Here is a 13,254-nt window from a genome sequence, read left to right as displayed (position 1 = left end):
TAGAGTGCTTTCCTGGCTAACAATATTTCACCAAACATTTTAATACCAAAGCTGTCAACCTTTCCACCACTGCTCCCGAGGAATCTGTAGCATTCGAGGTGCACCGACGAAAAATTTTGCGTCGGTGACGTCTGTGGAAGTGATGCTTCGTGAATGCACAGACCTCTTCTGAAGCCAAAGATTCCATGCTGTGCATCTGTCATCACTCCGCTGACATCACTGAAATGTTCTGTGCATGCGCACATTAGATTTTCACTGCAAAAGGAAGGAGCCTAAAATTTATTATTAAAGTCCGAATGCCAAAAACTATTTAACTTTTTTTTTTGAGATTTAGTATACCCCAAGGATGGAAAAAGTCAGAATCCAAAAAATCCACCATCTCAGATCTGCTGAGGTTGTACATAAGTCAATGGGAGATGTGCCTATCCTATTTGAAAGTTTCTGTGGTCTGTGCTGAAATTAGCCAGAAAATCCGACTATTTCGGACTTTTCGAGTAAAAATCCGGACTGACTTTTCATAAAAAAACTCAGAAAAAAATGTACGATTCGGGTTTTTGCCAGTTCCGATGAAATTGTGCAGCGTAAATACGCTAGCGTAATGTGCCATTTCAAAAGCGTAACTGCTAAGCGTATCTAAGTGGTGGTCTGCTTTTTTTTAAAAACCCCAGCGTGGAGAAAACGTGCCGAAGATCTGCAACATTTTTACAAATTTCCTGCCAAACAGGCGATACAGAGGTGTCCAGACTGGTATGAATGGAGTTAGGCATTTTTCTGGAGCATTTCGCTCCATGGTTTTTAGGCCCCAAACACACGTGTGGTCTCACCACACAGAAACGCGGTCTTATCACACAAAAATGCGTCATGGTTTTAAAGAAAAGCTGTCCGCTACGTAAATACGATTAAATTTTAGGTAAGGCACCTACGCTACCGTATTTACGCAGCAGTCAGCTTTTCTAAACCGTGGTGCCAACCACGCCAGAAAATGCTTGTGTGTCCAAGGCCTTAAAAAAGCTGACAGCCGCATGAAACCGGACATTAAGAAGATTATGGTGGCCAGCGCAGGAGAGAGGCAGGTTTGAAGGAACATATCTTTTGTCTTTATCAGTGCATTTGCAGACTGAGAGCTGGTATCTCCACAGGCTGCCATCTCCCAGACATAAATCACTAGAGAAAAAAGCACCGCAGGATGGAGATGGCACTTAACTGAAAATAGTTATTGATGATGGATCTATATCAGTAGAGAGGATGTAGGTACACACACAGATACACATGTAACTTTCTAATGTAAACAGACGATGACTAAAGACTGTTAACTGACGCTGACAGAGAACATTGGGTGGAAGAATATTATCCATGTATTTGGCTTGAAATTGCTCATCATGCAACATTTGTAATCTTTTAGCTAAGCATTCTGCATATGGTATAGGTCAATTTCAACGTTATACAGCCAAGTGTGTATTCATCCTGGAAATTATTCAGATCTGAGTTTCTGAAGTGACTCTTACAAAAACAAAGCAACACATTTACCAACAATAAGAGCTTTCTCATTAAAAGTGACATTATATAAAAAAGACTGTGTAGTTACATCTTAGCAATTAGATCCATAAAGCCTCTTTAATGATGTTTCACAGTGTTCTAAATATACTGCTCTTCCATTCTCTATCTTATTTTCTACATTGGGATTGGGTTATTAATTTCACTGTTAAGGCTAGTACAATACTGGTCAGGTACACTGCCAACCCTGATATAAAAGATAAGACAAAGAGCAATCCAGGTGGCCTGTGGATTTGCCCTTGAAAGATGATGTATAAATAACGCATGTCCTACTTGTAACTCTACATCTCCCAGCAACACCCAAAAGCCAAACCACTTAGACCTGAATGTCTGCAGTTGAACATCTCTGACGTAAATTGAAGAGAGAATACAACAATTACTAATTTAATGAATACTATAGCATTGAAATGTTTCCCAACGGGCAAAGACACATTCAGAGGCTAGGGACCCCAGGACAAAAATGCAGATTTTATGCGCATCGCTGATTTGCAAGAAAAGCAGATCCACAGAAACTCTGATCTTGCAGAATGAGGAGCGAGGGAAGAATAGCTGGTCTAGTTACTCTAACCTCGGAAAGTAACAAATGGCTCTAGAGGAAGATAAACATGCAATATGAAAACTTTTTCAATAACTGTACAATAAATATTATTACATTGAGAATTACAATTCATTTCTTATTCTTGTGCATTTTCATATTTTGTTACACTGTTTATTAATGGGCCCCTAAACTTCTTGGCCCCACTGTGCTGACAGCTGACAACAGAGTAAATAGTAAAAAAAAAGTCCACACACACTAAAAAAAAATTTGTATAAAAGTATAATTTCAGTGTCATATAAGTTTACAACTGAGATATATATATAGGGTACAGTGGGGTGTCTTTATATATATATAATACACAAAAGCCATATATCCTGTAAATTATATCCTTATAAACGGTGAGTAGTGATGTCATCAGTTATAAACGGTGAGTAGTGATGTCATTTCTGTCACATGACTCACTAAAATTTGTGTATTATAATAAATAAAGTACCCCCAGTTGTAAAATATGAGGATATTAGAAGTTACCTCGGAGTTCCATGACCTGTATAAAAACACTCGGCCTTCGGCCTCGTGTTTTTATATGGTCATGAAACTCCTCGGTAACTAATAATATCCTTATATTTTACAAGAGGGGGTACTTTATTCACTATATATACAGTATATATATATATATATATATATATATATATATATATATATATATATATATATATATATATACTGTATGTCTTTTGTAAGGGTAATTTCTGCTCTGCCAAAATGTCAGAAAATACGTTTCGTTTGTGATCCATGGGTATTGCCAAGGGTAATATAATTGCGTGAAAAAAGTTGTATGTGTTCACACCCTTAAAGGAGAGGTACAGCCACCAGAGTTAATGAGGTTAAAGCCATACTTCTTTTTTCTGATGTGCCAATAATAAAATAACAGCCGCCACACAGGCAGTAGTCACTGGGGTATAGAATCACAAAGAGCATGAGCGTTAGTAGGCAAAGACTTTATCACCCCTGTCATATCTGGAACAATAAAACACGTGTTCACTACTGCCTTGATAAACTCCAGTATGTTGGGCACCAAATGGCTATTACAACCTTGGAAGAAACATCATTTTCTGTCGAATAGGCTTATACATACTCTGTGCTGATTCGACTGCATCATTAACTACGATAAAGGACCAATATCCCCCAAAAAAGGAAATGGTTTGCTATAAACTTAAATCGGATGCATTGTCACCCTGAATAGGTAAAAATGACTTGTTTGCTTACAAAGACAAGTTTATATAAATACGCTTTTGTAGCTATGACAGCTGCCATTCATGTTAAAATGGCAACTCATGTGCGTTCCATTGCACATGGTTGTATGAGATAACACAGCCCGTTCTATGATATTGTAAAATACATACTGCATTGTCTCTTATTTGTGCATTCAGTTTGTGCAGTGGGTAATATCACTATAGGATAAAAATGGGGTCTGTTAATAAATAAGCTCATACGCAACAGATAGTTTACCTCATTTGAAGTAGCATATTAAAGAATCTTACCAAACAAATATATATTTAAATAAATAAATATTGCCCTTTTACATCTTTGCCTTTGAGCACCTGTTTCGTGATGGTTTGTGTGCTGCCTCAGAGATCACCTGACCAGAAATACTGCAGCTCTTGTGTGGAAGCAAAATACAGAGCTTTGTTCATTAATTGGCTCATGTGACCTAACATGTATGGTTTGTTTGTGTGCACCGTGAATTGTAGAATCACAGGGGGCGGCCCTTAGTTTTTAAAATGGCAATTTTCTATTTAGGATTACCCAATGACACATACTACTAAAAAGTATATTATTATGAAAATGGTTTATTTAAATGAATCAGGATTTTACACATTTTACATTTTTCATGCAATACAGTATATTTTTATAGACACCAACATTGTTCAGGGGGGTATAGGTTTCCTTTAAGGACACTTATGCTCTATTGGTAAACTGCCTCCATAGCCTAGTGATGAGGGAAGACAGCCACAATGTATATAATTTCGAGTTACAGAACAGATAAATAAGATGCCCATATGTATGAATAACTTTAATTATTAACTGCTTCAAAGTTATTAACTGCTACATGGACATGTAGTGCTGTACAATATTACAATGTAGAAAAGTACACAAAAGGACACCAGGATTATAATAGTAAAATAAATAGGTATAAATACAGGTATGGGATCCATTATCCAGAAACCCATTATCCAGAAAGCTTTGAATTATGCAATGGCTGTTTCCTATAAATTATAATCAAATAATCCATTTTTTTTTCTCTGTAATAATGAAACAGTACCTTGTACGTGAGCCAAACTAAGATATAATTAATCTTAATTGGAAGGAAAACCAGCTTTTTGGGTTTATTTAATGTTTACATATTTTTCTAGTATACTTAGAAAGATCCGAATTACGGAAAGATCCCATATCTATAACCCGCCAGGTCCTGAGCATTCTGGATAATAGGTCCCATACCTGTATACAGAAAGTATGTGCCATGTGGTAAGAGACACAGTAGGAAGAAGGTCCCTGCCTCACAGAGCTAACAATTTTCATTTATATACTCTGTGTGCTGCTGTGTATATTTTATAGTGGTACTACACTGATCCCTTGTGACTTGTACCATGTTTTAAGTATGAGCCCATAAGAGTCGAGGGTTTGAATGTTAGAGTTGTAAGTGCTGATATGAATTTAAGATTCAAGTTTTATGGTCTTGGTTTCATTCAAGAGATTTATAATGCAAACGACCTAAGGCATTAAGCCCGTTGCGTAAAGAGCCTCATTAAATGCATATACTGCTTTAATATAGTGTTAATGTATTCTTTAGAAGTGACTTAGGGATTTAGCAACATTCTTACTTAATTCCCAGCAATTCATATCAAACAGCGGTCAAGTACATGTCATCAACGTGAGGGCAGCATAAAGGACAGAAAAGTTGTATTGACAGTATATATGTCAGAAAGTGATTTTCAAACATAATTCAAACAAAAAAAATCCACAAACAACAGATTAAAATCTTGGTTACTAATATAATTAATCATACATGAAGTGTTGCAGAAAGGCAGTTTAACTTTGCTTATTAGATCACTAGATAGCAGATTAATGAATCTTGGCATTGGTAGAATTAGTACAAAAAACAAATACTGACGTTTATAGGGTATGTAAACTTTTAAAACATTAATGTAAAATAGCTTAGTGTGCTTTTCCTGAGGACTTTTGCAATTTATGTTATTTGTTTATTTTAGTGCTTTTAAGCTCTTTATTTACTACTAAGATAAGGAATTTAGTAACAACATGGCAACTGCTGGCCAGGTTCTCTGACTGTACTGATGGCGAGATTTAAACTCAGAAGGAAAACAGAGAACCGCTCTTAGGTTGCTCTGCTCAGGAAACCTCAGATGACTGTCCTCATGTCTTACCTGAGCACAGCAACATAAGAACAGCTCTGTTTTCCTTCTGAATTAAAATCTCTTCAACAGTACAGTCAGAGGACCTGACCAGGTGATGCTGTTGTTACAAAATTCATTATATTACCAGTGTTAATTGCTCGCAAATGACAAAAGCTCAGTATATGTCTAAATGCTAGCCCTTCTGGTACAGCCCTAACTTAAGCAAGGACCTACCTTGCTCTATGGTAACGTTATGGTTGCCTTTGTGGCCATGATTATTTTAAATCAATTACAAATGACACAGCGCAATTATATATATACCCAAATATGGGAAAATGGAGAAATCTCTTTAGCGAGGCCTAAACCATGGTATTCCTTTAATTAGCTGAATAATTGTGTCTCCAATGACCAGTTGTTTTCTTACAGATTTGCATTTCATACACCTGCATACTTCTAGTAAGCAACGTCCTCTGCAGACAAGGCATTTTACCTACCGCTACCCTGTATCTTTAATGCTGAAAGTAGAACATAGTAGTGCTGCAACATGCATTTTCATATCTTGGCAACATTGCAGTCAAGCGCTGGTTGGGTTCAGGTGCCTGACCCACAGATCACTATACTATTATAACTATCACATGGGGAAATGCAATGAAGAATATGCACAATGTGAACCGCATGCATTTAATATAGGATTTGGAAAGCTGTAAAACCTCATCCACAACTGGTAAAAGGGTTTCATACAACGTTTAACATTATATTAGTGCTCAGTCCATCTAATAAAATTTGAATGGAATACTAGGCATTCTCTTCTAGAAAATTCAGAGTGATAGCTCCTGGAAATGCTTTGTGGCTCTTCCTATTATACTAAATAGGAATGGTGTTGCCTATGGCACATTTATGCAAGTGTTATGCATGTATCATCCACATTCTCTCACAATACTCACTACCATGTATCACAAAAAACACCATTTCCTTTACAGCCAAATTTCCTTTATTACTGTGATTCTTCAAAGAGAAGACTGCAGCCATCAACATATCTGGTAAATAATTACCCATAACAGATTCCATATCTTGACAGAAGATTTATTATTTGCTATTTTCTAAGAGCCTGGGAGAATGTATACTCTCTCCTCAGAGGTTGCAGTTTGATTGGATATACGAAGTTTGAAAGGCTTGCAATTCTATCATTGTGTCAAATTCGAAAAACTGAAAGACTCAAGTCGTCAGTTTGATTGACATATTACAATTACACTGCATTATATCTGAGCGATGCATTCAAAACTGTGGTTGTAGTATAACGGATATAAGTATAATAAATTCAATAGGCACTCAGGTCAAAAATCAACAGGGACAAACCGTTGCTGAGTTTATTTGCAAGGTGCAACGTTTCAAGCAAAGGGGCTTGACAAAGGGGTTTACCCCGAAACGTTGCACCTTGCAAATAAACTCAGCAAGGGTTTGTCCCTGTTGATTTTTGACCTGAGTGCCTGTTGAATTTATTATACTTACTATCATTGGAGGATACCGAAGCCTTCCTTACCGGGCACCGGGCTTTAACGACACAGAGAGCCAGGGTGTGCAAGTATAACGAAGCACGAAACATTACTGTATTGTTCAGATAAATCTTCAAGCCTTCTAACAGATGCATTAACAACCTGTATATGATGAGAGTATTGCAATATCCACAGCTTTAAAGGATGACTACACAAATAGTGAAATTAGCTGGCAATAAGTGTTTCTAGCCAAAACATAAGTTTTAGGGACAGAAAACTCCTATCACAATGTCAAAGCTGCAGTCTACCAGATGAGGTTAACCTATAGCTCAGAGCAATTGATGCATGCTGGGGGTTGCAGATTAGCAAGAATGACTATTGCACAGTTAAGTGCCGTAAGTTGAACATGAGTGAAATAAGGTGACAATAAATAGTAAGGTCTGTCAGAGACTGGCTTACCAAAGTTTTCATCACTACTAAAATTAGCTTTTGCCAGATGATGCAGTCACGCCATGGTAAACATTAAGCAACACGGGTTCCAGAAAACTACAGAGATGACTGCAGTGTTGTGTGTTGGAAGGGGAATAAAACATACAGTATAGGGGGCCCTGCTCTATGCTCTTTACCTCCGCTGCATTCGGACAGAACAAGGGAGCCAGATTCAATTGTATAGAAAGTGCTTTTACTAAAAAAAAAGAGAAAAAAAGTTGATAGTTTTGTTTTCCACCATGAATATCTTGGACACCTTAGCAAATTTCTGGTTGATATTTCATGTTAACATTTACAGACATGCAAGAGCAACAGAGAATTCCCCTGTGGGTCCCAGAGATTAAACATTCCCAGTCAGACCCAGACTGGAAATCTTTGGAGTCAGGCAAATTCCAGGGACTGCTGTAAGATGCAATAACAGGCACTATTTATTGGGACTGCAGGGGGCTGTTTGCTCTTTGTGCCTGAAATGACAGGGCCGGTTTTGAAATTCAGTCTGGACCTGTAATCAGCCCTTTATTATTTCCACCCTAGGCCTCGAATATGCTTTTATAATTTAGCACTTTCAATGTCTAATATTTGTGAGAGTAGGCCCATCATATCACTTTCTTAGGTGCGAACAAGAAAGCCCAGTCAAACAACAGAGCCAAAACATATGGAGGGAACCTACAATTTATGTTCAAACTGAAAGCAATTGCTGCCTAAAAGTTTTATATTGTAGATTTGAATGACAATTATCAGTGTTTCTCTACAATTCTACTGTTCCACTTAGCAGTAATCTGACAAAATAAACATCTAATATTTCCAAGTGCTATATATTCATAGAGCCGTTCATCAGGGAACCAGAACCACATGAAGGTCCCAGTTGGGCTGGGGTTCTTATTGAAGCTTAGATTAGGAAAAGAATGTTAAACATTTAAAAGGAGGTGTAGAAATGGTTTCTGATGTTCTGCCAAAGAGAAGCATCTTCAGTGCATCAACTCAAAATACCCTACTACTAGCAGCAACATGAGTCACATCTAGGAAAGAATGTGAACCAAAAGCTCAGGCGCAACAAATAAGTGAAAAAGGAATATGTACCCGTAAACTGGGAATTGGTTCTCCAGTTACTCCCAGGATGCTTAGCTAGTCACAGCTTCACGCTAGCAGGATACAGTACTATGTCATGCTCTCAGCACCTGAGACTGAGATGCTAATTGGAGGCTGATTTATGGTATCAAACTCCCACAAGTCATTCACACATCTTCCTATGTGAAGCCTTGTTGCCATGTTTATGAAACAACTGAAATCAAGGGAAAATGAACAGTGTGCCGAAAAACAAACACATTACCAGGGCTAATTAAATATTCAGTTTCTTATATCTGAATTCATTCCTGCAATGTCACCAGGCCCAAAATGAGAGGGTCCAAAGTGGGGATGACATTAATATAATATGTACTTTGTATTATTATCACTCAATAATTGCTAATTTTTCCTTATATACATTAAAGGTGTCCAACCTATATCCCCCTAGCTCCTGCCTACAATTCCCACAATATGACCAAGAGCCAAAGGCTGGGAGATTTAGTTTAGCCTCATTATTTATTTTTTATCGTTTTTTAATTATTTGCCTTTTGTTCTGACCCTTTCCAGCTTTCAAATGGGGGTCACTGACCCCATCTAAAAAACGAATGCTCTCTAAGGCTACAAATGTATAGTTATTGCTACTTTGTATTACTCATCTTTCTGTTCAGTCCTCTCCAATTCATATTCCAGTCTCTTTTTCAAATCAATGCATGGTAGCTAGGGTAATTTGGACCTTAGCAACCAGATGGCTGAAATTGCAAACTGGAGAACTGCTGAATAAAAAGCTGAATAACTCAAAAAAAAACAAATAATAAAAAATTAAAACCTATTTCAAGTTGTCTCAGAATATCACTTTCTACATCATACTCAAAGGTGAACAACCCCTTCAAAGGGATTGTTCGTCTTCAAACACTTTTCCAGTTCAGTTGGTTTTAAATTGTTCACCAGAAATAAATACTTTTTCCAGAACAGTAAAAAATAAAAGATGGAAAGCAATTGAAAAAAACAAGTCTTTGCTTATGGTGAACTATCTGAAAACTATTGAACTGTAAAAAGTGTTTGGAAGGTGAACAGCCCCTTTAAGAAAGGTTTGCTCCAATCTACCTTCCATTACCTGGGACACAGAATTACACCAATTTAACCAAACGTGCTCAGAGCAACCAGTGTTCTCTGTTGTATTTTATACATTTGAGATGTAATAAAAGCTCTTCCACTTAAACTAGATTTTGCAGTCCTTGGTTGGCAGAGGATCAGGATCCTGGAAGTTCTAGGTAAGAAACACCTGAGTCGTACTGAGGCCATTTCCATCAAACTCCTTCTGACAGCCCCACAATTCAACAATCACATACTGTAAATGTCATTTAAATATGACTTCTTGCAGCAATTGTGAGATGTTCAACAGAATCCTAACTACGGTATATGGTAAATGCCATCTAACTTTTTTTATTCTTCATAGACAGCCCTCTGTGATATTTAAAGTTTCCACAATGTAGTCATCTCTAACGGCAGCAAATACAGCAAATGTAGGTCCACTAGGAAAAAATTGCATTTGCTACTCAATAAGCATAAGCATTTAGCTTTGATCAGTCTACTGCAAGCTAGGGATACACCGAATCCAGGATTCGGTTTGGGATTTGGCCCTTTTCGGCAGGATTCGGATTTGGCCGAATCCTTCTGCCTGGCTGAGCCCTAATTTGCATATGCAAATTAGGGGCAGGGACGGAAATCGTGTGACTTTTTGTCACAAAACAAGTAAGTAAAAAATGTTTTCCTATCCCTAATTTTCATATGCAAATTAGGATTCGAATTTGGTTCGGTATTCGGCCATATCTTTCTCAAAGGATTCAAGGGTTCGGCCGAATCCAAAATAGTGGATTCTGTGCATCTCTACTGCAAGCAGAGAAATGCAAACAGTGGTTGCTATGGGTAACTGCACTGGTGCAAAATTGGCCACTGTTGGTAAATAAACCCCAAATGACGTAGACAGAAAAACTGACCATCAGAATTATGATTAGGAGCTGTCAGTCACAGTTGTCAGACAATTTGTCAGAGCTGCAGACAAGGCAGGTGCAATGGTGTTGAAAGAACAGTCTTTTGTCAGGGATGGAAACCAAGCATTGCTAGAATATATGGATCGCTTTTTCTGCAACAGATATTGAACTTTCCCTATGCTTTTTCTGTCAGCAGGGGCCGGGCTACCATGTGATTTAAATTTCTACAAGACTTGGCAATAACAGTTCTCTGTCTGAGGCTGCAACCCAATGTCAGAGAAATTTCAGCCAAAGTGCTTGCATTTCTCTGCCCTGATGCCACTGACAATGTCCCATGCCAACAGAGCGATGCCCACGGGAGCTGCCAGGCCCAGAACTAAAAGCACATAGAGATGAAAATGCCATTGGCCGTGTGGGACAGATAACAACTCAAATCAATCTAAACAGTCCCAAGTTTATGGAGAGGGTTGATGGACAAGGAAATCAATACATCTACTATAACAAGGCTTAGTTCTTCCACTCAGCTCCTACTTTCTCCTATGTCTGTCCCTCAGCTGCTACAGGATCATACAGACCAGGGAAGAGCAGCTGCACCCACAACTGTCAGGGGCCACAGGCACCCCAGCACCTCACTTACAGCACAAGTTGTCACTACCTGTGTCTCTCTCCATCCAACTGTGTCCTGGGATGCCGCTTCCCAGTCATTTCTATAGCAAACAGCAACCCAGTGATCATGACTCATGATTCCTCCAGTCTCACATTCACAGGCACCGCACACAAGTCTGGGGATATTTATTTTAAGCCAAATTTTCACCTTTTTGAATTAGAAGCTGCTTCATTAAATCAAACGGTCCTGATTCGCTGCCGACCTGTGGCCCTCCAGCTGAACTACAACTCCCAGCATCCCCCCCTCCTGAAGTTGCTTGTGATTGTGACCCACAGAGAGTTGGAACAGGCCGGGCAAAAGCTGAGGAGTGACAGTGATTGTGACTGCTGGTGATTGTGACCCACAGAGAGTTGGAACAGGCCGGACATAAGCTGAGGAGTGACAGTGGCTACCACACTGCTGGATGTACAGGATCAATCACCAGCTGCCAGTCTGTGTTTCATATTCCTTTATATATACAGAGAGAGAGATGTAAGACCACTGCAGTATGGCAGCTTCTCCCGCTGAACCCTTACATGACCAGACACATTACAAGTGTTACCTTCTCTGTTTCCGTGACTTGTGCAGCAAACCAATGAGCACCACGGCCGCCCGTATCCCCGCTTTCTTCGAGTGCATCCTCTCCGCCGCCTGGGACATGGCTCCTGACTGGATCCAACAGCAAAGTGACACCAGAACTTATCCTCGCAGATATCCAGCGACTCCTCCTCCCCCTTGTTTACTCTCAGATGAGCCAAATGGACCGATACAGGTGCCGCGCTCACTAGTGACCTTCATGCAAGTCATCTGCTTCCACTTAGTAGCAGCTCCATGCGATGCGCTCGGGCTCTAGCGATCCACAATACACACACCAGCTCCCCAATACGCACAGTAACCAGCTCCCCAATACGCACAGTAACCAGCTCCCCAATATACACACCAGCTCCCCAATACACACAGAAACCAGTTCCCCAATACACACAGTAACCAGCTCCCCAATACGCACAGTAACCAGCTCCCCAATACACACCAGCCCACCTAATACACACACCAGCTACTCAATACACACACCAGCTCCCCAATACACACACCAACCCCCCTAATACACACAGTAACCAGCTCCCAAAAACACACAGTAACCAGCTCCCCAATACACACACCAACCCCCCTAATACACACAGTAACCAGCTCCCAAAAACACACAGTAACCAGCTCCCAAAAACACACAGTAACCAGCTTCCCAATACACACACAGCAGCTCCCCAGGGCTTGCTTCTCCCTAAGCTGAATGAATGAGCAGCCGGGGAAGTGACTTTGGAAAGTACTGCAGCTCTGCCGCGTAAAATCGCTGCACCTGAGCAGCAGCCACTGGGTGTGGGGCCGCTGCGATTCCCAAACCGTCGGCGTATTATTATCCCTCACAGGCAGCGCGGGGAGCGAACGCTCATCCACTTCTGCTGATCCATAACTTAGCAGCGACTGCAGCAATCCAGCTGGACAGGAATGACAGGGAAATCACAGCACAGGGACACACAGAGCACAATCGCCCGGAGCTTGTCCTGCACCTGCTGCTTTTTATGTTGTAACTTTCCCCAGGCAGGAGATGCTGAGAGTGAGAGGAGGCGAATAAATGAGCATTTTTCCTGCCCAGGCTGGACGAGCAGGAGCTAGAAGGTGGGTGTTACCAGACGGCGTCTTTCCTCTTTTCCTCATTTTTTCCACTGCTCACTGCAAATCACTGCTGCCTGGTGCCACACAAGTCCTGCACATGAAACTGCCCACTCTGCTCTCTCCCACTGGGCACTCACACACCTAAATGCCCCCTGGCTCTGCCTACTAAGCAGCTCATTCAGATGCCACACTTTTGGCTTTTGTCCAGATCAATTACCAATTAGTCATGGGGATTTCTTATAAAACAGCCTTTCTATAGGATCATTTAGCATCCTTGAGGTCCACAGGAGCAATAAATCGGAACTGATGTATGCCAATGGCTCTTATTGAACTACTGCCAGTGTTCCCTCTGATTTGTTTTAGTTGTGCTGGCAAAAATATCTGGTGTGCAAAT

At 40.0% G+C, this 13,254-nt stretch overlaps 1 protein-coding gene across 3 annotated transcripts in view; it reads right to left on the bottom strand.

The window, feature by feature from the left end:
* rap1gap2.S (RAP1 GTPase activating protein 2 S homeolog) overlaps positions 1 to 13,254 on the bottom strand; it is a 440,223-nt gene that overhangs the window by 176,787 nt on the left and 250,182 nt on the right. The window contains exon 1 of one of the 3 annotated variants that reach the window (XM_041583678.1): positions 11,752 to 12,830. The exons of the other annotated variants lie outside the window; for them this stretch is intronic. Coding sequence (XP_041439612.1) covers positions 11,752 to 11,849 — 98 coding nt within the window. The 5' untranslated portion in view covers positions 11,850 to 12,830. Of the gene's footprint in view, positions 1 to 11,751; positions 12,831 to 13,254 lie in introns of those variants that run through there. 3 annotated transcript variants of the gene reach the window in all.

This window comes from Xenopus laevis, chromosome 2S, assembly GCF_017654675.1.
Source record: "Xenopus laevis strain J_2021 chromosome 2S, Xenopus_laevis_v10.1, whole genome shotgun sequence".
NCBI lineage: Eukaryota > Metazoa > Chordata > Amphibia > Anura > Pipidae > Xenopus > Xenopus laevis.
This window is presented reverse-complemented; position numbering and strand designations above follow the sequence as displayed.